Consider the following 24,038-nt stretch of genomic DNA (forward strand, 5'->3'; position numbering starts at 1 on the left):
CCCCAAAAGGTCCACGGACCACACTTCAATAACTGTTCCCTGTAAGTAAAGGAGCAGTTGCTAGAAGGAGAAGAAGAGCTGAAGTGACTGAAGACCAAATCTGAGAGGAAGCAGATGATCATATGGCGCAGGCCAAGGTATATAGAAGCTGAGGCTCTTCCCACTTGGCGCTCGTGCTTTCAGCAGCCCAGGAAGCTTTTTCCATTTGTCTGTGGCATCTCCGCACCATGTTTAAATGCCCAAATGCATACTCCGATCACCTGGTATCTGTGTTCGTCACCACCATTCTTAACATCATCACATATGAGGCTTAGTTCAGGAAGGTCAGAAAATTCCTTCTTAAACTGTGTTTTCTTTTCTTTAAAGGTAAATCCCACCTGGCTATTGTGCAGCGAGTGAACAATGAAGGAGAAGGGGACCCATTTTATGAAGTTCTGGGAATCGTCACCTTAGAAGACGTGATTGAAGAAATCATCAAATCCGAGATTCTAGACGAAACAGATTTATACAGTGAGTAGCCTGAGTGTGAGTTTTTGAAACCTCGGCAGTTTCTTATCCTCTTGTTCATGGGTCCTCACACATCTTCGCTGGTCATTTGCCTGTCTCTAACCATGTGCTGCGTGTGTAGGCTGTGGGCCACTTAGCAGTGTGTTCTAGGCCCTTCGTCAGAGGGGGAGAGAGGAGGCAGGTCCTGTGATGTCTAATGGCAGTGTTTTATTTTTGTGGGTTTTTTGGGAAAAGTCAGCTTTGGGGCTCCTGGGTGGCTCAGTGGTTGAGTGACTGCCTTTGGCCCAGGTTGTGATCCTGTGGTCTTTGGCCCAGGTTGTGATCCCGGGGTCCTGGGATCGAGTCTTGCATCAGGCTCCCAGTTGGGAGCCTGCTTCTCCCTCTGCCTGTGTCTCTGCTTTTCGATGTGTCTCTCATGAGTTAATAAATAAAATCTTAAAAAAAAAATTTATTTTATTTTATTTTTTTATTTTTTTAAAAGAAAAGCCAGCTTCTTCTAACCCATTGATCAGGTCATTACTTGCCCTAAACAGAAAACTCCATTCTTGGTTTTTACATTTATTCTACATGTGGAAAAAGAATTGTTCTTTACTAATTTTTTATTTTCCACAACTAGGCAGCTCTGTTCAGATAAATTTATTTTTCTGCTTAAGGTCATATTTCAGGTTGTTGTGGGGAGGATTTGTTAGATTGATGGATTGCAGCTGTTTAAATGTCCTTGTTCCAGAACCCACGGGCTAAGATAGACGTGAGGTTTGTGAGTGTAGGTTTGCTGTGGCCGTGGTGGTGAGCTGTAGGTACAGGAAGCGGGACAGGGTCAGGTATACAATAAGAATGTGTTTTTCCCTTTCTCTGCTACTCTCTGTCTTCTTTGTGGGGCAGGGAGAAATGGGTGAAGGGGGTAGGAGTCACTCGGCTTAGGGCAGAGGAGAGAAGGATTCGCTGGCATTTGCTAAGGATTAAACTTGATCCTGGGCTGAGTATTGAACCGAATTTTGTCTCACTGAAGTCTACAACTGGATTGTTGGAGTATGGAGTTTAAGCCTTCTTCTTCAGCCTCACTTAGGAAAGCAAGACTCTTTCAAGAGATTGATAATGCCGAAGGTGACCCAATGCCTGAAGATATCTGGGGCTTTCAGAAGTGGGGCAGAGAAGAGTATCTGGGCTCTGTTCTGTTTGACTTTAAAACATGACTTAGAAGGGAAAAGGGTTGTTCAGATGGCCTGGGGCACCTGGGACAAGGCCTGCATTGCATAAAACACTGATTTTTATTCACTCCTGCTAGAAGGGAGTGTCCCTCATTTTAGAAATGAGAGCCTTCCATGTACCTTTCAAAGGATAAACTTTATATTTAGGTAATGACTTGCTTTTGAAAATGTATCTTTTTTTCCCTCACATATATATCAGTGCATTCTTTCAAATCACCAGTTCCTGTGTGTTTCATCCTTTTGACACTTGGAGAGTAGTCAGAGGTCACATAGTAAAGAATATTACTTGTGTGTTTACATTCTTTTCATCCTTCCTTACGATGACTATTTAATACCAAGTGTGTCTCTTTATATTTTTTTGTTTCCTCAGGGGTAGTACTCATCATAAGAAAGATAATTAAGACATCTATAAGATCTTATGTTTGCTTTTCAGTTAACTTCTTTTAAACCTTGATTAGACTGATTTCACACAGACGTGTTGCCTAACTGGGGTGACATGCTAAACATGTGGTTTTAGGTATATTCTTAAATATACCTAAAATATATTAAAGTATATTTAAATATATTTAAAGTATATTTCAGTATATTGCCTGATAGGTAATCAGGGCTGATGACTACATCTGCCATTAGAAAATTATTTTTGAGATTTGGTGATTTATGCCGTCTGATTCTGAAAAGAATTTGAGACAGAAGAAATGATAAGTTACAATTGCCCTCTCCCCAGGACAAGCCTGGTAATTAGTCTCTTTGGCCCTAGGCATGAAATGGTAATAATGTACAGACCATGAATCTTGGGAAAGGAGTGAGTTGATTAAGGTCTTGTCTTTCACCAGGTTTTTTCTTGATCACTTCTTTGTTGAGAAAAATACGGGAAAAAAGCCTTCTTTTTCTTTTTTTCTTCTTTTTCTTTCTTTTCTTCTTTTTCTTCAGACACCTTCTAGACCAGGGGTTTGCAAACTGCAAGCCCACAAGTGCCTGCCACCAGTTTTTGTAGAACCCACAAGCTGAGAATTTTATCTGTTTTTTATATTTGGTAATCATTGAAAAACATCAAAAAAACAATTACTTAGTGGCATGCGAAAATAACATGAAATTCAAATTTCATGTCTGTAATAAAGTTTTATTGGCACTCAGCCATGTTAATTCATTTACATATGGTTGCTTCTGCTCAACAGCAGGGTTGAGCAGTTACGCCAGATACTGTATGGTCCTCAGAGCCTGAAATATTACCTAGTCCTTTACAAAGGAAGTATGCCAACCTCTCTTCTGGATGACCTTCCTCACATTTGTTTGACCTTGAGGATCTCATGGTCTGGGGTAGAAACGACGACGCTAACAGTATTGTTAAAACTTTCTATGAAAGTGTCCTTTTTGTTTGTTTCTTTTAAGAGGTTTTGTTCAGGTGTTTGTTTTCCCTGTTTCAGCAGAGGCTAGGAGCGTCTGAAAGGCAGGACACACTTCCCTGTGTCATCTGTCACTCGGTGGTGGTTCTTCCCTGTGGTGTGACCTCGAGTAGTGGGAGACTATGTGCACTCCAAGCTGCACACCGTTGCCGTGTGGTTGCACAGATTGTGCGAGGGTTTTGTCCACAGCTGGTCCTTAATGTACTTGCAAGAGCCCTACAGATCCTCATGAAGCATGCTTATTGTTGCTGCTAGTCAGCTCGCGTCTTACTCCTTACCTTGAGTTGGGTCATGACTGGGCTGCACTGATCTGATGAGGAATCTCCCTCCTCCTCTTCCCCTGTGGCACTCATGCGTAGAGTGCCTGCGATCTAGAGGTAGTCCTGCCTTTCCAGGGGATTTTATCGTTTCATTCAAAAAGAGTCCTGATCTAATAGAATGCATTTCCTTTTGTCTTTTCTTGCTTTTCTGTCAGCTGATAACAGAACGAAAAAGAAAGTGGCCCATCGTGAAAGAAAGCAAGATTTTTCCGCCTTTAAGCAGACAGACAGCGAGATGAAGGTTAAAATATCACCACAGCTTCTCCTGGCCATGCACCGTTTCCTAGCAACAGGCAAGTGCAGCTTATCGCAGTTTGAGATCTCTATGAACCCTGGACCGTGTTTCTCACCCACCACTGACTGGGGTGGGCTGGGGGTGGAGACTGGGAAATGGGGTGATAAGTAATGCCACTTTTGTGTTTTGTTTTTTTGTTTTTTTTTTTGTTTTGTTTGTTTTGTTTTGTTTTTTTCTTTTTAAATTCTCTCCTCTCCTGTGTTCAGTGTCGGCATGAACCCTCTGAGACATTTACCAGGGGTGGACCAGTAACTTAAAATTGGTCTGAAAGGTAAGGATGAATGTTAGTGCCACACTGCATGTCAACAGTAGGCCAGGTCATCTGCTTCCAGCTAAGTCCCGGGGAGAGGCCGCTGGTGGAGTAGGCTGGCAGTGCAAACCAGACGCCACCTCATTATGTGTTGGACAGTTGAGTAATTCTCTCTCCAGCTTGCCTTGGAAGAACAGTTGGACATCAGTCGTAACATAGGTGCTCTGATTTGGAAAGAAGAAAAATAGATTTTCAGAATTAAATCTTTATCTTTTATGATTTCAATGAAATCAGAAATTCTCAGAGCTTTGACATGGATTTCTTGATGGCCTCTTCAAGTCAGATTAACTTGGGCTCGTTCCAGGAGGCAAGTGTTCACATTATTAAAACCGCCAATCCAGCCGGCACTGACTGCTCCAGAAAGGTCAAGGTTGAATGGATTTAAGAGAGTGACTAACCCTTCTCACATCCCCAGATGGCTCTCTAGGTAAAGGGTGAGCTCTGTTGGCCAGGGGGAATGTGAGAAAATCTGAAAGTACCCCGTGGCCTGTAGAAGACGTCTGTGTCCAAGATGGGTATCCAGTGCCCTTCAGCTGCATGCAGTGTACTTAAAATATTTTGAAAAGAAGACTAACAGTAGCTGTGCGATGGAATGTTACATATTCTTTAAGAACATGTGTTCAGATACATAGAAATGCTCATAATATAATATTTATGATATGGGAATATACTCATAATTTAATGTGAGGTGAGGAAAAAAATAATATAAAACTTATCATTATGTAAGATTATCATTGTGTTTGTGCACACACACATATACACAGACACACGTGTGCAGGCAAGGTCCTGGGAAAAAGTACTCACCAACTGCTCAGAATGATTGAGTGGTGGGTTTATAGATAATTATTTTTTCCTGTTTATCTTCTTCTTTATTTTCCAAAAGTTCTACAATGTACTACCTTATTTTGTTATTACAAAGAAGTCACAGAAGCTAACACAGAATTTATGTTTCACCTAATTAAAACAGTTTTTAAACATATAAACAGTATCTTTAACTCATTTTTCTAATTCTGGTAATATTGTTCATCATTTAAGAACCATAATTTAAAATTAAATGTTCTCCTACTCTGCCTCTGAGATACCATGAAGTCCAGTTTCAGCGGACCCAACCACACGCCAGGAATTTTGAGTTTTGTTATCAGAAATAAAATTGGTATCTTGTAAATACAGATAAACATTTTTTTATTTTTTTAGTTAGCAAGTTGGAGTGCATGTTGATGTGTGCACGTGCCTTGCTTTTATTCTGAATCTCTGCCTTCCTTTGTTCCCAGACTTTCTCAGGGTAGTGGAGTGGGAGAATGAGAGGTGGAGCACTTCGTCTGTGCACCTGGTACTAACCCACACCTAGATGCTTCCTGACCTTTGCTTCTTCCTTTGGCTGTTGTTGGACAGTCAGACTATTGTGGCCTGTTGAAGGGTGTCCTGGCAGTCAGGAGCCTGCTTCTGGTTGACCTTGATTTGTATCAGAAAATTAGGGTAATTTTATAAGAACTGAAACCGATGACAGATTGAAAAGGAAAAATTTAAATATGAGACTTCAGCATTTTCTGATTTCTCCCAGGTAATCTGCCCCCAGTGGATCACCAAATGGAAGTGTCGTTAATCCATATTGTATTGCTTTGGTTCCAAGTATTCTTATATTCTAAACACCTTAATCACTAGTATAATTTTTTTTCCATCCATTTGAAGTGTAATATCAAGTTGTGTTTATATCTATAGAAGTAGAAGCATTTAGCCCATCCCAGATGTCAGAGAAGATCCTTCTAAGGCTGCTAAAGCACCCCAATGTCATCCAGGAACTGAAGTATGATGAGAAGAACAAGAAAGCCCCAGAATACTACCTCTACCAGCGAAACAAACCTGTAGACTACTTCGTTCTCATTTTGCAGGTCAGAAGAATTATTCAATAGTTGTTTGATCTCACTGAGTACCCATCCTTCTGGTTCTGAGGAGACTTTGCTATAGGTGAATGGGTGTCAAGGTTCATACACTTAACTTCTGGGGTAGCCTTATACATGGGAGGATTTCATCCCCCTGTTTTCATCTCTGTAAAATTATATCAGTACAAAGCAATGTCATTAGTTACTCAATTTTCAATACTGAAGGGGACTTACTGATTGCTGAGGCATAGAAGCACTCATTTAAAGAATGGTGAATTCAGTTGTTTGTGTTTTTTTGAAGAGTTTGGAGAGTTACCTGTATGCATCCAAGTCTTGGTTGGGCATTTGAAATTTAAGTGTCATGAGTTCCTGGGGTCCTCTTTTTATTGTCTTTTCTTTTTTCCACTCTTCATTAGGACTTGGTCTTCTACAACTTCCTAGAGGTAACTTACTATCTCTTCCCTTAAAACCATCAAATTAATCCATTTATTATTTTTATTCCTGGTTACTAACCAGACTGAACTACAGAGGAACTGATGTAATCATCACAGCCTCTTGTGGTAATGGAAACCTTTTTCCTTCTCACTAATAACATAATCCACTATATAAGGTAAGAAGGTCCATCCAATCTGTACCCTCCTGGAGAGGCTTTGGTGCTTGAGTTGATAGGTGGCCCTCATTATATCACAGTTTAATTTTATAGAACACTCTCTTTGACATGGAGACCAACATGAACCGTACAATGAATAAAGTTCTGGTTTTATTGACTTCTCATACCTCCTTACTCTGAAGAATTAATTTTACAGGACATCTGCACTTATTCAGTACAAGAATCCTACCCCCTTAAGCATTCTCCTTTTTGGTTATTTCCTAGGTATGAATTGGAGGTATCATTCGAAGAGTATAATGAGTACTTGATAGGTCCTACAATTTACCTGAGTCCAGCAAGGTCTCAATTATCTAAAGGATAATTAAGGAGATTCTTTTTATTTGAAAACTCTTATCAGATGTCTGGATGTCAGAAACTTGGCAGAGTGCTGTGTTCGTGTTCCATGTTCGGGTGCTCTTGTGATATCTGGAGGCAGAAATAAGGAACTGTAGAAAAGTCCATGCATTAACTAGTTATGTGTCACTTTCATATGTTCTTTCTTGGAAACCTCTTTTTACAGGTTTTCTAATTCAATACCCTGATTCTTCTAATAACCTTAATCTCCTTCAACCCTGAATTGTGTTTTTCTTTTTCTCTGGAGATATATACACACTTGAAACTCGGGGCTCTAGGGGGTCAATGTCCTGTAGTGAGGGAGTAAAACATTGGTGCTCCTCATAACAGCTAGATGTGAATATTCCTAAACCTAGAGAAACTTTGAATGACACTGTAAGCCTTGGGTTACATTTCACTTAGGACTTTGAGAATTGACATGGTGAATTTCAGGAGTAAAACTAGAGATTAAGTGTCTCTCAGTTGTTGATTTTTATGTACTTAGCCTGTATGAAGTTGCGATTCAGGAATCCTCTGTTGGTCTATAACAAAGCCATTTCCTGGCTGAAAAATCTAAAAACAGAGTTTTATGGAAGAGGGACTTCATATTCCCTGTTCATTTACAAGCATCTTTAAAGATTTTTTTTTAAATTTTTATTTATTTATGATAGTCACACACACAGAGAGAGAGAGAGAGAGAGGCAGAGACATAGGCAGAGGGAGAAGCAGGTTCCATGCACCGGGAGCCCGACGTGGGATTCGATCCCGGATCTCCAGGATCACGCCCTGGGCCAAAGGCAGGTGCCAAACCGCTGCGCCACTCAGGGATCCCTAAAGATATTTTTGATAAGGCATTTGTGTATATGTACCTGTGTTTAAATACTTACGTAATGTTAAGTATTTATAGAAATGTGACAATTTTTTTGAATTGTTGAACTGATCATGTCATGGGTTTGTTTGTTTCTTTATAAATTGTGTATCTGCTGGATTAAGAGGATTTATGGAGGTGTTTAAACTATGGAGTTTAGTGAAAATTAGGTTCTTGTGTGCCAGCCAATTACCTGAGGTGCCGGAATATAACAAAATGAAATACTATGATCCCTGTCGATCTAGCACAGCTGTCACCTTTAACAAAGTATATTCCACTCTAAAATATCACTAACCCAACTTGGGCAATTCATGGCAGGCTATTGGGCATGTTCTGCTGCATTTTAAAGCATTAAATCAGAAGAAAGCTGTAGTATCTGCCTTCCATTCCTGGTCCCAGTGCCCTCTTCTGCAGATACTAGAAAAAACTCTTTTATTAAGTAATTGATGTTTGGAATATAATTATAAATAGAAACACATCACTCTGAGTTTAAACACTAAATGAAATAAAGTCTATTCAAAGTAAGCAATTTAAGTAAGCTTAATTAAAAGAATAATTCTATTATAAGTTACTGGGCACCTACCTTCCACTACGTAAGTATAAAAAGCCTACAACCTAAAGTTTTATCTGAAAAAGTAGATTTTTAAACTGAAATTTATTGGGGAATAATCAATAAGGACAGTGGTAAGAACACAATAAACATTGAAAGAAAAGCATATTGTCCCTATGTGTCTTAAATAACAAAATACATCATACCTTTTATTGAGTTGTTTTCAAATAAAAGAACCTCCTTAATTATCCTATAGATAATTGGGACCTTTCTGGACTCATGTAAATCATAGGATTTACCAAGTACTCACGGATGTGGTGTATCCATGGAAATGGAAAAGAATATAATTTTGGTGGAAAATAATTTTCACCATCATAAAAGAGTAAGCATACCAAGAAAAAATATTTTAACCTAATAAAATTAACAGGAATTGGGAGAAAATTGAATATAAAGGCAGGGAAATACATTTTTTAAGAAGTTTTATGTGACTTTCATAAAGTAGATGATTTGCTATGTCATATATATGTTCTCCTAAACTCAGGTAGAAATTTCTAGAACCACCACGTATAGATCATAATGAAATAAAATTGGACCTAAAAATACATAATTGAAGAGTACTAAGCCATTTTTAAATGGTGACCAGTTCTCTTAGAAAGGTTTACACATAAGGCTCACAATAGAGTGTATAATGTATTCCCAGGTGTTTCGTGTACATCTTTACATCATGAATCTCTCTGGAAGGTTACTCAGGTCACAGGTGGTTGCCTCTAAGGAGGGAGGAAGACTCAGAGGTCAGGGAATAGTATGAAAGGGAGATTTATTTCTCCCTTTGAATTTGAATTTATTACCACATATACTATTACCTATTTAAAGAAATGCTGAAAATATAATTAATATCAAACTGATAAACCCTAAGTATCAACTGAATTAGAAAATATATAGAATATCATAAAATACAGAGAACCTCATTAAAGACATTATTATTTTTTTAAAGATTTTATTTATTTATTCATGAGAAACACAGATTGAGAGAGAGAGGCAGAGACCCAGGCAGAAGGAGAAGCAGGCTCCTTGCAGGGAGCCTGACGTGGGGCTCCAGGATCACGCCCTGGGCCGACGGCAGGCGCTAAACTGCTGAGCCACCCAGGCGTCCCCATTAAAGACATTATTAAATAATACTTTATATGCAGTATGTCAGAGTTTTAAGAAATTTTATTCTGAGTACTTAAATAAGAAAAAATCTATCCAGAAAAATAACAAAATAGCAATCTGAAAAAAGAACAAATTAAATAATAAAGATAGTAATGAAAAAAATGTTAATGAGAAAGCCTTAAAGTCCATAATAAAATCAATATTTGGTTCTTTTAAAAGATTAACAAAATCAGTATTCTATTGGCATAGTTAATAAGAGGGAAACAACAAAATGAATTCTCTCTTCTCCTTTAAAACAGCTAGATTCAAAGAAATCACTTGAAAAAAAATTGAAACTTGGAATTCATTTTCTGTATAATACAAATGGGACAAGATGGTACGATCCATCAGCTTTCCTAACTAAAAAGGTAACAGTTGGAGACCAGCTACATGTTATTCACTGACCAACTAAATTAGCTTTATTGAGGAATGCAGGGCTAATTTAAGAACAAAAACAAAATATGCCATGTTAATTAGAAAAGCAGTAAAGGAAAAAAATCCTCATGCTCATATCAATAGATAGCAGACAGGCAACTGACAAAATTAAGCAACCATTTTTTATTTTAGAAAACAAAAAACCGCAAAAATCTTTGTAAAAATCCATGATGAATAGTGAACAAAAAAGAAAAAGTGCTGTGAAACCAATCATATCCTTAAACTAACAGCCTCCTTATACACATGCATCTAAAGAAATTATTTGCTAAAGCTACCTATGCAAACACATTCATAGCAAATTGGTTAATTATAAAGTAGTAGTAGTTCTTATGTCTCCACCACTTGTTTTGATATGATGAGACCATAATATAGTCATGAAAGAAGCAGAAAGCACATACAGAGATGTCAAGAGTGTGTACACAATAATTTTAACCACTATAAACCATTTTTCTAATTCATAGAGTTGGTATTTTACAGTGAAGGATTTGTTGGGTTGGGGGGGAGGGGAGTAAAATGTCTAAATAAGCCAAAAAAAAAGATTGCTCCTCCATAGCACATAACCAGATTATGATTTTAGTAACTATAAAGAATAGTAGGAAAACAAATAGCTCTTTTCTTTGCCCATTACAGAATCAATAAAAGGAACACTTTTTTTTTTTTCTGATGTTACTTTTCCTGCTTGATTTCATGCCTCAGAATATTTTTGTTGTTCAGCTGTCCCACCCACTCTTTTTTCAGGGCCTCTAACATAGAGTCAAAAGAGGTTTTTCCCTGTAGAGTGAAATCTTTTCCTTTGTGAAGGTGGCAGGTAGCATCTTGGAGTTTACACATCCCTTGATATTACTTAGAGCCATTTCACCTGTTACTGGAAGAGACTTTAAGCCTTCAGTACCAATCTTTTTTTGAGGATTTGGGAGTTGTAGGGTCTGTGTTTCCCTGTAAATAATAGATCTTTAATCCTGAGTCAAGTACAGATAGCACCCATTGTAAAGAAAAAATAAATTACTTGGATACCCATTGTTGACCCTATTTTTAACAAATTATACTTAGATATGTGTAAATTAAAAAAAAAAACTAGATATAAGCTCCTTTTGCACTCTTTGAGTTAGAATTTGTATAAGCCAAAACAGATACGTGATTGATATTTTAAATGTGTCATTGATTGTTTGCCTGGTAGGAAAGTACCACTGGTCCCAGTGAGGCAAAGCTCTGATGCAGGCTCTTTTGCATTCAGCATGCTTGGGTCTCCATGGGCCCAGCAATGATTGACCCTTCAGCCCTTTATTCAATCTGAGTTATTTGTGCAGGATGCTGTGCTGTTATTTGGCTTCCACTGGGTGTGACTGGTCCTTATTTATGTTTGGTTCTCTCGTGTCTCTCTCTCCAGTTCAGTGTTCCTCACACTTTTATGTGCAGAGGAATCACTTGCAGATCCAGTAGGGCTGGGGTGGAGTTTGAAATGCTGCTTATTTCTAACAAGCTCCCAGTTGATTGAGCAGCAAGGCTCAGCCATGATGATTCAGGTAGTAACAACTCCTTCGTAATGCAGTTGTGAGCCTGAAGGCTCTGGTTGACATCTGGTGATGGCATTTGGTTAGAGGATGGTCAACCAGATGGTCCCAAATATGTGTAAATTGATTTTTGACCATCAACATTGTAAAAAAAAAATTTAACAAACATTCCTCAAGGGAACTTGCAGTCCCAAGACTACATCTCTGGACTCCAGGTTAAAAAACAATTGCTAGGGAATGTTTGAGCAGCAGAATAGACTCTCTTGGGGTCATGCTTCCCCTCTTAATGGGGTAGTGCTGGTGACCTTAACCTGGCATTTTCACACCCCAGGATTTAGTTACCTTCCTTCAGGTGTCAAGCCCCATGGAATACTTTGTGATGGTGGTATAAAAAAACAAAAACAAAACAAGAACTTGAAGGTGAGCAGGAGACCTAGTGGATGCTCAGCATATGGTGCCCAAGGAAGTCTTTGGTCTCCCTGCGTCCATGGCATCTGCTGACCACTTGATCTTGTTGCCAACGAGAGTAGCACAGGCTTCTACCTTGTGGCCAGGTGTAGCACAAGACTGCTTTTAGTACTTTCTGGATGCTTAGGAACTTCGAGGAGAGGAGAGCTACCGAATAACCTTCTTCCAAAGAAAGGTAGGGCACTTGTGTTGGTAAGTTTACTTGGGAAGCTAGCTTGGCCTGAGATCATGAGGCCTGCCTTCTCTTTCGTTGATTTATTTTTTTAAAGATTTTATTTATTCATGAGAGACACAGAGAGAGAGGCAGAGACACAGACAGAGGGAGAAGCAGGCTTCCATCGGGCAGGGAGCCCGATATGGGACTCAATCCCGGGTCTCCAGGACCACACCCTAGGCCGAAGGTGGCGCTAAGCCGCTGAGCCACCTGGGCTGCCCTCTTTCATCGATTTAGACATGAAGACATAATTCCCTTTGGGAGCCCGTCATGTCCTGTGCTGATTTTTTTGTGTGTGCAATATGCTAGAGTTTGGTAAATTTGTGGATGTTTCAAAAGTAAAATTGATATGTAGCTCCTTCCGTATATGGAAACAATCATTATCGAAAGACACCAGATTGGTCGTGAGCCAGCCAGGCCATTGCCTCATGGGGATGGCTTCAATTTGCATACTGGTAGGTTTACTTGGGTCACTTTTGGGATCCATTGACACATACAGAGGAATAAAAAAATGTTTACTGGATGTTTCTAAAACTCGCCTGCCAGAAAAGCTTCACTCATGTAGTGAGGAATACAGGGATGTCCAGTTTTCAGAACTTGGAATTGTAGAATCCTATAAAGTTAGAATCGAAAGAACCACAGGATCCTTTAATCTGTTGCAGTTTTATAAATGGAGTAAAAGGAGTCTGGCGCCGTGGTTCCTTCATGCTACTGCTTGACAAAGTTTTCACTAGTTTGAGACCAAATGTGAAAAATAGAGAGCTGCTGCAAAGTCTTCATAAAATTACATGTACTCAGTTTAAAGACCTGTCTGTTCTGAAATTATATATTTTCTGTATTTGGGGGGTTAAGATGTCTGGTCTGATGCAGAATGATGGTTAGAGTGGATAGATGGGTGTGTTTTTCAAAATATCTATATGAAATAAAAATTTGGCAACCTCCTCTCTGAGGCTGAAGGTAGATTTCACTAATTCTGGGACTCCTCCGCCAGCAAGCATCGACCTGTGTACCGCCACGTAACCTGGTCAAGGTCAGCTGGGCGGGCTGCGGGAGATGCCTGATCTCCTCCACCTGCAGGTGTGTCCCGAAGGACAGAGGGAGACGAACCAAGGTGGCTAGCATCCAGCGCTTTGAGTCTTTATGCGGCTATCCTTGTTCAATTTGCGGGCTCTCAGCCTCTGTGACTACAGGGGAGTTTCCTAAGAGGCCAGGGCACGCAGCTCCAGAGCTGGGGCCTTTGTCCATAGAGCCTCATAGCAACGGATTCCCAAACTTGCTGCCTGCTAGAATCAACTGGAAAGCTTTATTAAAATCCTCATGCCCAGGTTACACCCATATGAGTTAAATCGCAATGCCTCGGAGTGGGAGCCAGACATCAGGTCTTTTGTTTGTTTTTTAAATCCCCAGGAGTTTCCAGTGTACAGCAAGGGCTGGGAATCTCTGCCTTTGAGTTTACTTGGCAGGGGTTCGAGCGTGGCTCGTGTGGGTACTGCCCCCGGAAGAGCTCCTCCCCCAGAGGCAGACCCCGAGTTGTTATTTACAGTCTTTTGGGGGAGTGGGTGTTACCCTGCTGGTTCTGATGATAATTCTAAAGAATTGTGCAGGCACACAGAATACAGAAGGTCTTGTAGCTTGTAAAACAAATGGTCCAGATCAGTGGAGAACCCCACAAAGATGGGAGTCATGATGAGGCTCTGCTGCATTTGATGCTTCCTCTTGATTTTCTGCGTAGAAATTTGGGTTATGTCGCTGTTGAGCTTCCGACTACAGAGACAGCCTCATATGTATATATGAACTATCGGATACGAGGTCAGGGGTTAGCGCAGCAAGAAGTAGATAAGTAATTGCGAAGATCTGTACCACCCGGCGCGTCCAGCGTTATTGCTCACCGGCTCTGAGGATTGTCCCTCCCCGTCCTCTTCTTCCCCTCCTCTTAAGGGACCCTGCCTCTGAGGCCGGTCACTTTGCCTCTTCTTTGCTGCCCAGCCTTCTGCTTTGGCTCACTTAGTGACCACCTCTTCTCTCTTTCTGCTCCTCACTCCCGCTCCCTCTCCTTCCCTCCTCCCTCTCCCTTCCTCCCCTCCCTCATCTCCATCTCCATCCTGACCTTCCTCTTAACCTTCATTCTTCCACTTTAGCCTTTCTTGATGGACTCTTCCCCCAAGGCCTCCTTCTGTCCCCTTTTGCCCCCAGTCCCACTCCCAGTTCCCAGCACCAATGCAGTGCCTTCCTGAAGTTTCTATCCATCTTCATGGTGCCTGTCTTCGGGTCCCTTAGAGCAAACATCTGTCATAATTAGTGACTCCTCCTCTCTTCCTTACACTTTGTTCTCCTCCTGCTTTCACCAAACTGTGGATCCCTTCTTGTAGCTTCTCTCCTAGCCATCTTGCAGCTGCATGGCTCCCAGCCCAGCATGAGCCCAGACTCCCTTTTCCTGCCTCGCTGGCCCACCACATAGGGAGCTCCTCGGCCTGCCCTGCTCTCCAGGCTGCTCCAGCCCCATCCCGCGGCTTCCTGTGCAAACCCCCGGAGCCTGGCGGCCCCGCTGTCTCCCCACTTCTCCCCTGCCCTCCCTTCTCTCGCCTCAACTCTTACTCCTTGCATTTTCCTTCCTGTACAAAATGTGTATAAGAACAGGGAGTAATCTTTTTCTCTGAATTTCCTACATTCTTGTGATCTTTTTCCCCACAGGGTTTTTTTTTGTTGTTGACCACCATGTCCCACTGATTCTTCCCCTGCTTCCCTCTGTCTTGTGCACTGGAAACTCACAGGTGGCCTGGACCATCTTTGCCCCGGGCCCCGCATGGTCAGGGTTTCCGGCACCCCTTTGCTTGCAGGATGATTTTACATTATGGGTGGAGTTGTCAGTTCCCTTCCTACAGTGAGAGAGTTGGCCGGGAGTGATAAAACTAGTATTTTGAATGAAGGAAAACCTAAAAGAGAGACAGTAGAGCGTTTTCTGAAGAAGTGCTTTGAGGAGAGTCTCTCATAACTGGGAATTTAGTATATAATAATAGGGAATGATCAAAATAATAGTTTGCGTTAGTGGGCACCATGGCGTTGGTCAAGGGCTTGTTCTCTCATGTAATCCTTCTGAGCCCCTCTCCTGATGTGTAAGGGAGGGTGATTGTGTCTGTTTCATGAGTTATGAGCATCTAAGTGAATTAATAAAGCCCTGACTTGTTAGCCTAGTTCCTCTTCAATAAATGGTGCCATTATTTTTATTTACCCATCATAAAGGAAGTACCATAAAGGTAGCCTGTCACTGGAGGGGCAGCTATAGGTATGGTGAACAAGGCCATTCTGGCCCTTGGCTTGGAAATCCCAACCTGGAGCTCACTTACTAGGATGTTCCAGTGGCTTGGGAAATGCATGTTGGGCACCCACCATGCGGGGGTCATAGTGGACCCGAAGGCTAACAGGATGAGTCAGGCATCTGCAGTCTGCCCTGGAGGAACCGACGAGTGAGGCTTTAGACAACTTAGAGAAAGAGAAGGCAAAGGAAGACTTCCGGGAGAGGTTTTATCCTGATGGAAGAAGGGCTTGCTATGGTGCTTTCCCAAGACTGTGAGGTGGAAGTTGAGAGGTGCAGTGGTGCCCACAGGGGTCTGGGCCATAAAGGTCCTGCCTGCAGACACCCCACACTGTGTTTGTGAGACCAGAGTGAGCTCCATCCCTGGAGCCCATGGCCACAAACAGTGTTAACCCAGACCCAATGATGCTCCAGCTCTGAGCTCCTGCAAGACCCCATCTTTCCCAGTGTTTGTCCCAATTGATGGGGAGAGAGCACCATGTTTTTATTACTGGAGAGCTCCTGAAGGATCCATGCATGAACTAGGGATGCTGGGAAAATACTAAGTGGACTCACAGAAATGAAACCTCACACCCTCACTGTTCTCTCTGCATTTCCAGCCAAATCCAATTGTCCTGTTTAAGATGAATTAACCCTCTTTTCTAAGTGGGAAAGAGCATTTGAGGCTTTACTTCCCAGAGCTGGTTGGGAAAGGAATTCTAGACAAAAATCTGAGGAAGGACAAATCTTGCATTGAATTTGCAGAGAGATTCCTGGAACTGGACTGAAAACACTCCTCCCCCTTTTCTTCTCACAGGGGAAAGTGGAAGTAGAAGCTGGGAAAGAAGGTATGAAATTCGAAGCCAGTGCTTTCTCCTACTATGGTGTGATGGCCCTCACAGCCTCTCCAGGTGAGCTCTCCTTTTCAGCCCCTTGGGCGGGGTTGTGCTTTAAGATAGAATACTCTTCTCCTGTCCCCTTTCTGTACCTGCCGGCTAGCCCTATTTATCAACTTCTTGAGCTTTTTGTTGAAACATATCGCATATACCAGATGCCCCCCTGCCCTGCCCAATCATAAGTCTCTGCCCCCATGAATTTTCACACAGCCAACACTCCATGTAGAGCAGCACCCAGTTCAAGAAACAAACATCACTAACCCCACAAACCACCCTCCCCACCACCACACTGTATTAGGAACTGTTCCCCACACCACTGCCTTGACTTCTAAGCTAGTAGACTGGTTTTGCCTGTTTTTGAACTTGGTGTAAATGAACTTCTACAGGACATATTACATCAAGCCTGGCTTCTTTCACCCAGTGTTGTCCTGGTCACATTCATCATTATTGCTGTGTGTGCTTTATACCTTATTTCTTCTCATTGCTGTGCAGTGTCACATCATGTGAAGTGTATTTTTCCATTGCTGATGGACATGGGGGTAGTTTCCTGTTTGGGGCTACCATGAATTGGGTGGCCGTGCACATTCGTGCATGTGTTCTGGTGAGTGTGTGTGCGTTTCTTTTGGGCATATGTGTAGGAGTGGAATTGTGGGCTCCCACATGGCATCTGCAGCTTTAGTAGCTCCTGCCTTGCAGTTTGCCACAGTACGTAGCAGTCCACACTGCTAGCCTGCCTCTGCTGACAGGGGTTCCAGTTGCTCTACTTCCACTGCTAAATGTTATTGAGCCTTTAAAATGTTAACTGTTCTGGAGATTTTAAAGTTTGCATTTTCCTGCAGATGAATGAGGCTGTAAATGTGTATTTATTGACTAGAGCTGGGTCTTGTCTAGACAGCTGGTCAGTTGAGTCAGCCAGCTAATGATGGGTATGCCACAGGGTGTCAACTAAGTGTTCTGAGCACAAGATGCCAGCAACTGGTATCTGCCCTAGTAGGAATAGGGAGCACAAATACCTCTGGCTTGGGGCATTGCTTGCTTTGCGGTGTGCATGTGCTTGCTGCCTTACCCTGGCTGGACCAGTGTGGACAGGTAAACAGAGGTGCTGGAGTGCCACCTTGTGGCCACAGTGCCAAATGACATGCTATGCTAGGAAACTTACAAACCCCAAACTTAGAAATAACCCATCCTAAAACAACCTAGGCCACTTCTGGAAACCAGTCTCCAAAGGGGAGGGGATACCTCCAGGCAGATCTCTTTTTGTGACCTCAGTCACCAGGCCACACAGTGTCCCAGGCATCCAAGGATATTACATTACAGTTAAAAAGCCAAGGAGGTGTTCAGGATTCTCTCATGTCCCTCAGCCTCCCCTGCCCCAGACGCATCTTCTCACTATCCCACCCTAGGGTGCTTGGCCACATCGGCCAGCCTCCCCACTGTCAACTGCTGACTAACACCAGTGTGAACATGGGCCTATCTAACCCCACTTAATCATGTCTGCTGTAAACTTGAAGGTGATCTTCTGTTCTCACTGCTAGTGAGGAGGCAGGGAGGTTCCTAACTAGTCTGGGAGGACCACTGTATATGGTTGGCTGCCTCTGAGAAAGGTCCTTAGCTTCCTCCTTATTAACAGGATACCATAAGGCTACCTCGTGTGATTGTTAGAAGAATACAATGTGAGTGCTTTTTAAGTTTGAAAGCACAGAGGAAATGTCGGTGTCAGAGTTGGGTGTTGAGCTTGTAACTGTTGTTTGGCAGCCAACTTCAAATTAGCCCTGGGTTAGCAGAGTCAGATTTAGAAGGTGGCTTTGAAAAGAAGGAAGTGTAAGGGTACCATCTTATTGATCACTGTTTCTTGAAACCTAAACATTGGCCCAATTTATACTGAACTGTGGATTCACATACTGGCAAATGCCATTCAGAAATGTTGAGAGGCAGGTCTCGCATACAGCAAGCCTGTGGGGCTGCAGCAGACTGGCCTCGTTGGGAAATGCCAGGAAGGAAGGGGATCTCGTTAATAGCATCTTAATGCAAAAGCCCAGTGTATGACTTCACAAATAAGATTTGGGATTTTGTATATTCACTGAGAGATACAATTAGTGCTATAATCTCAAGATAATATTTCTATTTATTGATGTTGATTGCCTAGAAAAATCTTACAGTAATCAGTTTCAAGGCCCGCCCAGTTGTATGTCAATTATACTGCAATTTAAAAACAGAAACAAAAAACCCTGCCCAGGAAATAGGACTCCTGCCAGGTAGGGCAGTGCTGATTGGACTTTTCAATCAAATGGACCTGTGGCTCTCTGAGGAAGCAGTGATGAGGATGACTTTGGTCTGCCAATTCCCAGCAGACCTGTGTATAGCACTCTTGATTTACTTTCCTCTGATACTTTGAACGTTCAGAGTATTCCAAAACAATTCAAAATATCAGGTCAAAATTATCATGACACAAAAGATGTCAGTGAATCGAATAACTTACTGCTTGCCATAGGTAGGGATGCTGTAGGCTTTGCTGGTGCAGGCGGCTTGGGTCATGCTCTTGGGGCAGGTGATTAATGGAGCTCCCCCGCCTTTCGTGGGGCTCATTGTGATTTAAATCCTTAAGAAGAGCACATTTTGAGCTATAAACCCCGATAGGGCATTAATGGCTTAAGAGATTTCTAGGTTAGTAGAGAAGCATTTGAATAGGATTTCTTCTGATTCCAGGCTCCCTGTATACCACTTCCTGGAAAGCAGCGTGTATGCCTTTTTAATTTCCCTAATATCGTATGGGCTTTGTATTTCTGGACGTGAACGCTCATGTTAGTAGAACAGGTGTCTGCTCCTGTGCCCTGAGTGCAGAGATCTCCTTTCTTGCCTAGTGATACGGTCTCACCCTGTTTTTCTCCATTTTCCAGTTCCTTTGTCCCTGTCTCGTACCTTTGTTGTCAGCAGAACAGAGTTGTTAGCAGCAGGTTCTCCAGGTAACTCTGCATGTTTCCTTTTCATACTTCTTCCGGTTGCCTCCCTTGACCCCCCACAAAAGCCTGGCTGGCCAGATCTGTTCCCTTGATTTGGTCAAAGCTGTTTGCAGTTTCTCTTTGAGTTCTCAAACTCCACGTTTGCTGACTCAGGAGTGAGCTGTCCTGGGAAATACAAGCCCACAGCAGCTGTGGAAAGGATCCAGGACACTGACAGGGGCTCCGTGGCGTGAGCAATGCTGACCTGCACAGAGTGAGGGTGATTCTGACCTGGAGCATCACTGCTCCCTGCCTGCCCCCCGCACCCCCCCACTCCCGCCCACATTGCTGACCTAGGGTTTTCAGGGCAGCCCAAGGGGGTTCTTTGGGGCCCCAAGCACCTTAAAACCTGAGGATGCTTATATGGGACACATGCACCCCAAAGCCTCAAGGACTGTGAAGTTTTCTCAGTGAACAGAAGCCCTGTCTGCAGAGACCTGGGCATTCTTGGTTCTGTTCATTTTTTCCAGCCTCCACGTGAATGGGGCCCATGCATCTCCGCCCTCTGACAGGCAGGTGGCCCTCTCTTTGTTTTTGAATTAGTGCCGTGCACATTCCTCACCAGCTGCTGGTCGCTGCCCTGCAGGAGAGTTTGGTCATGCCTGGCTAATACATCCAGCAGCAAAAAAGAAAGGCAAAAGTTTAATCTTTCTTTAATTAAAATTGCTGAGCTTTTGGTAATACAATTTTTCTGTATTTATTTTGTTCTACACAGCTTATATCTTAAAATCTGATGAAATTGGCATTTTCATAATCCAGTTTCAGCAAAAACTCTCAAACGCTGATATTTAGTAAAAGAAACAATACATGTCCTAGAAAGAAGCTAACGTTCCCTCAAGTTTTTGCTCTGAAAAAGCTTGAGGTGTTTGGGGATAAGGTATTATTTGTAGGACTGTTTGATTCAAACCAGCTGGCAGGAGATACATGTGCACACACATACACACATACATATGCACAAAAATATGTATTTGTGGATATGTATGTATTTTTGTGTTTTTTCTCCCCATTTTGTTTGCTGGCATCTGCTACCTGTTCAAAATGTCACAGATGCTGAGGTAAAGTGACTTTTGGATGAAGCTCATGAAATGTTATTTGTATTTCACTTTTCCCTGCAAAACTTAGAGATTTCTTAGCTGTGTCTACTCTATCTGATCCTGTAATTAAAAAAAAAAAATTCATTTTGTGGGCCCAGGCCTTCAGGATCCTGGCATTACAATAATATGATACCAAATAAGTGGAGGTTGAGCTAAACCAGTGATTTCCAGCCTATTCCAAAATGCTTTGTAGTTCCAAGGGAGGAGGCTGGGAATGTTTCTGTATAGGATCCTTCTGGCTTACTCATAAAAAGAAAGAATTCCTAGGCGAAATGACTACAAAGCAGAAAAAACAATGCTGAGAAGGCATAAGAGGGTTAAAAATGGAAAGATTTTATCATAATTATAAAAATTTGGCACATAAATTTGGCAACAGAATATGACCTGAGCTGGGAGCTGGCCACTTAAATTCTTTATTCCCCTGGGTCCGAATACTCATCTTTCTCACTGCGTGTTGATGAACCACTGGTTGCACTGGGTCCCTGTCACACTGCTACAGAAGGGGTCCCGGGAAACAGGGTCTACTTCAGACTGGGACTGGGACCCAGGCAGTGAGTTCCTGATGAAAGCGAGGGCTCATCTCACAAGAACCAAGGGCAGTGGGTTGAGAGAAAGCTGACTAGGAGTCTAGAGACCCTGGGGAAAGCCGAGAGATTGCCCTGGAATCCTCCCCAGGAGGAAAGAACAGAAGACTCAGAAGGAAGGCCTCTGACCTCTAACTGCTGATGCACCCAGTTGGATCAGTAAGCACAGTGCCCTCTGCATGTCTCGGTTTCTTATCCTTAATTTTTTTTTAAGATTTTATTTATTCATGAGAGATACAGAGAGGGAAGCAGAGACATAGGGAGAGCGAGAGGGAGAGCGAGAAGCAGGCTCCTTACAGGGAGCCTGTTGCGGGACCCAATCTTAGGACCCTGGGATCACGACCTGAACCAAAGGCAGATGCTCAACCACTGAGTCACCCAGGTGCCCCTTCTTAACCTTTAAATCATCACACCCAAGGGTAAATACTGTCTATAGAAATGGTGGTGCGATCTGGGGCTCAAGCCCAGGGCTACAGTGGGATCCCTTGTTTCAAAAAACAGGTTTGAGGGTTCGATCTGTCAGCCCAGGTGAAACTTTCCCAAGTACAGAAAGGCTCAGTCCTGTGGGTAGCGCAGAGCGGAGAGGCCTGGGATGAGGCCAACAGGAAACAGAGTACTGGTAACAAGGCTTATTGATGGGATATTTATTAGGTGTCAGATGCTGTGCTAAGCACTTTATACATTATCTCCTCTGGAATCCTCATGACTTTATGAGGTGGGAACCATTATCCATCTTTTAATCTGAGGCTTCACGACATCGGGTCATCTGATCAAAGTTCCTTTCTGCTAAGTAGAAAACATGATAAATTATTCATTTGCCCTGTTGTGTTCAAGGATACGGGAAAGCAACCAGAGGAACGGCTACTTTGAGTTTAATTTGAACAATAGAAAATGGGTTTTGATAAAATCGTAGGGGAAGTGTGCTGTGACGGTTTTAGGAGAAAGTAAACTCGCCCGCTAAAGGTTCAGTGAAGACTCGCCGTGTTTTGTCCTGGTCCTATTTTGAGGAGGGACATTTATTGAGCGGAAGGAATATTCGTCAGATGGTGGTCAGGAAGGGGGTGAGGGGTGGCAGAACATGTGGCATGAAGGACATCGAAGTGTTTAGCCTGGAGAAGAAGAGGCTTAAGGCAAACGCAACCATCTTCAGACACTTAAGGGCTGTTTGAAGCAGCAGAGGAATGGCGGCCCCTCGGTGGAGCTCTACGGGGCGAGGGAGGCCACGCCAGCCCGAGACGGGGGATTTTGCTGGGCTGCTGGGCGTGATGACAGATGCGGAAGAGCAGGACCAGCGGAGGGCAGCTCCTCTAGTGAGGGGTCCCCTCCAGTCCTGCGACACGACGCAGGTCAGGACCTGTCCTCTGTGAACACGCACTTAATATTTGTGGAGTAGATTTGATTGGAAAAGCAAAAACGGAGGAAGCTCCGACGAGGGTGCGGGGTGGGTTATGTTCAACAAAACGTACGTTCGAAGCTCCGGTCAACTTGCCTTTTGAGAGCAGCAACACTAGACTCGCTGAATTCCTCTTCAGTTTATTTTAATAAACGAGTCCGGTCCATCTCCTCGCAGACCCCCTCTTACAGCACAGCACCCATGCTCCCTCAGGCCTTTGAAGAGTTTGGTGTCGTCTAGTGTTCCCGAAACACCGAGACACCCTTGGGCTGCCCAAGGGGGATTTTACTGGGGTCAGAGACAAAGATCATAGGTTCGGCTGCGGAGAGGGGGTGGTATGAGCACACAGAACTATTTTGATCCCTTTAAAACACGTATTGATTTACCAACATTCTCGAGTACTTTGCTCGTGGCAAAGTAACGAAGGGCTGCCCTCCTGTGCCCTGTGTGGTATATCCAGCAGCTTCTGTGATTCAGGCCTAGTCGGCCTGAGGCCTGTGCATTTCGCAGCCCCAGGGGATGCTCCTGACGCAGGTGTGCAGCCTGGGAACCTCGCTGTCAGAGACTCACTCGGGAGGGATTGTGTGTGCATGAGGGAGAGAGAGAGAGAGAGAGAGAGAGAGAGAGAGAGAAAGAGAGAGAGAGAGGATGTGCGCCTGCAGGAACGGGCCGAGCAGCAGAACTGATGGAACCCTCCAGACAGCAGGCCGCCGTCGAGGTGGTGAGCTGTACAGCCCTCGCGTCTGGGTTAAGCTGATTGAACTGGTCTATTAATTACTACTTTCTATTATTTGGAAAATAAAGAGCTGACTGTGTTGGTTCTGTCTACCTCACTTAAAAGGTTATGGGTGGTTTGTTTGTTTGTTTGTTTTCCTCCGTGTCTAGGTGAAAACAAGTCGCCTCCTCGCCCGTGTGGCTTGAATCACTCAGACTCTCTGAGCCGAAGTGACCGGATCGACGCAGTCACGCCGACACTGGGGAGCAGCAACAATCAGCTCACCTCCTCGTTCCTTCAAGTCTACATCCCTGACTACTCAGTGCGGGCCCTCTCTGACCTTCAGTTCGTTAAGGTGAGAGGGGAGCGCGTGCTTTGGCGGGGCCTGGCCGCCGGAGGGGACCTGCTGCAGCAGGTGGCTTGGCTCCCCGGCCCATTTGGGCTGCCCTACCTCCAGCTCCTGTGCCCAACCGAGACTTAGGCTCCGGAAAACACTTATCTCCCTGGCTCTGTCAAAAGAGCTGCCAAGTCAGATGTGGCTTTTTCAGGGAGTGAGAGCCAGAGGCAGAAAAAGGAGGAACCTCTCTCAGCAAGTCCTCGTGAGCTCGTGAGTCCAGTGAGTCCGGGTGGCCACAGAAGGGCTGAGGTCGGAGTCTCCGAAGACTTGCTGAGATGGGGTGGGAAGAACCCTCTGTTTCTCTTCTGCCCCAGACAGGGTTCTTGTCTCAGTCTGAAATAAAGGTGTCTTCTGAAGAACGAGCCAACTTCCACTGGTGGAAGCCTATCTCCATTTTCCAGTCTCTGAAATTTTGAGACGAAAATTTGGAAATGGCTTAGATCAGTAAACACTGACTTGTTCGCCAGAGTTCACTTGAACTTGCAAGGTGACTCAGTTTATACATGAGGATGATATTTTCCTAGAA

At 43.3% G+C, this 24,038-nt stretch overlaps 1 protein-coding gene across 2 annotated transcripts in view; it reads left to right on the forward strand.

Moving 5' to 3' along the window:
• The window catches only part of CNNM2 (cyclin and CBS domain divalent metal cation transport mediator 2), a 153,434-nt gene that overhangs the window by 123,081 nt on the left and 6,315 nt on the right, over window positions 1-24,038 (forward strand). The window contains exons 2-7 of one of the 2 annotated variants that reach the window (XM_055300214.1): window positions 367-510; window positions 3,594-3,731; window positions 5,763-5,932; window positions 16,252-16,345; window positions 19,228-19,293; window positions 23,286-23,470. In XM_055300214.1, the coding sequence (XP_055156189.1) occupies window positions 367-510; window positions 3,594-3,731; window positions 5,763-5,932; window positions 16,252-16,345; window positions 19,228-19,293; window positions 23,286-23,470 (797 nt within the window). The remainder of the gene's footprint in view (window positions 1-366; window positions 511-3,593; window positions 3,732-5,762; window positions 5,933-16,251; window positions 16,346-19,227; window positions 19,294-23,285; window positions 23,471-24,038) is intronic. The other variant, XM_055300216.1, reaches the window with a different exon arrangement.

The sequence above is a fragment of the Nyctereutes procyonoides genome, unplaced genomic scaffold, assembly GCF_905146905.1.
Source record: "Nyctereutes procyonoides isolate TBG_1078 unplaced genomic scaffold, NYPRO_anot_genome, whole genome shotgun sequence".
Taxonomy (NCBI): Eukaryota; Metazoa; Chordata; class Mammalia; order Carnivora; family Canidae; genus Nyctereutes; species Nyctereutes procyonoides.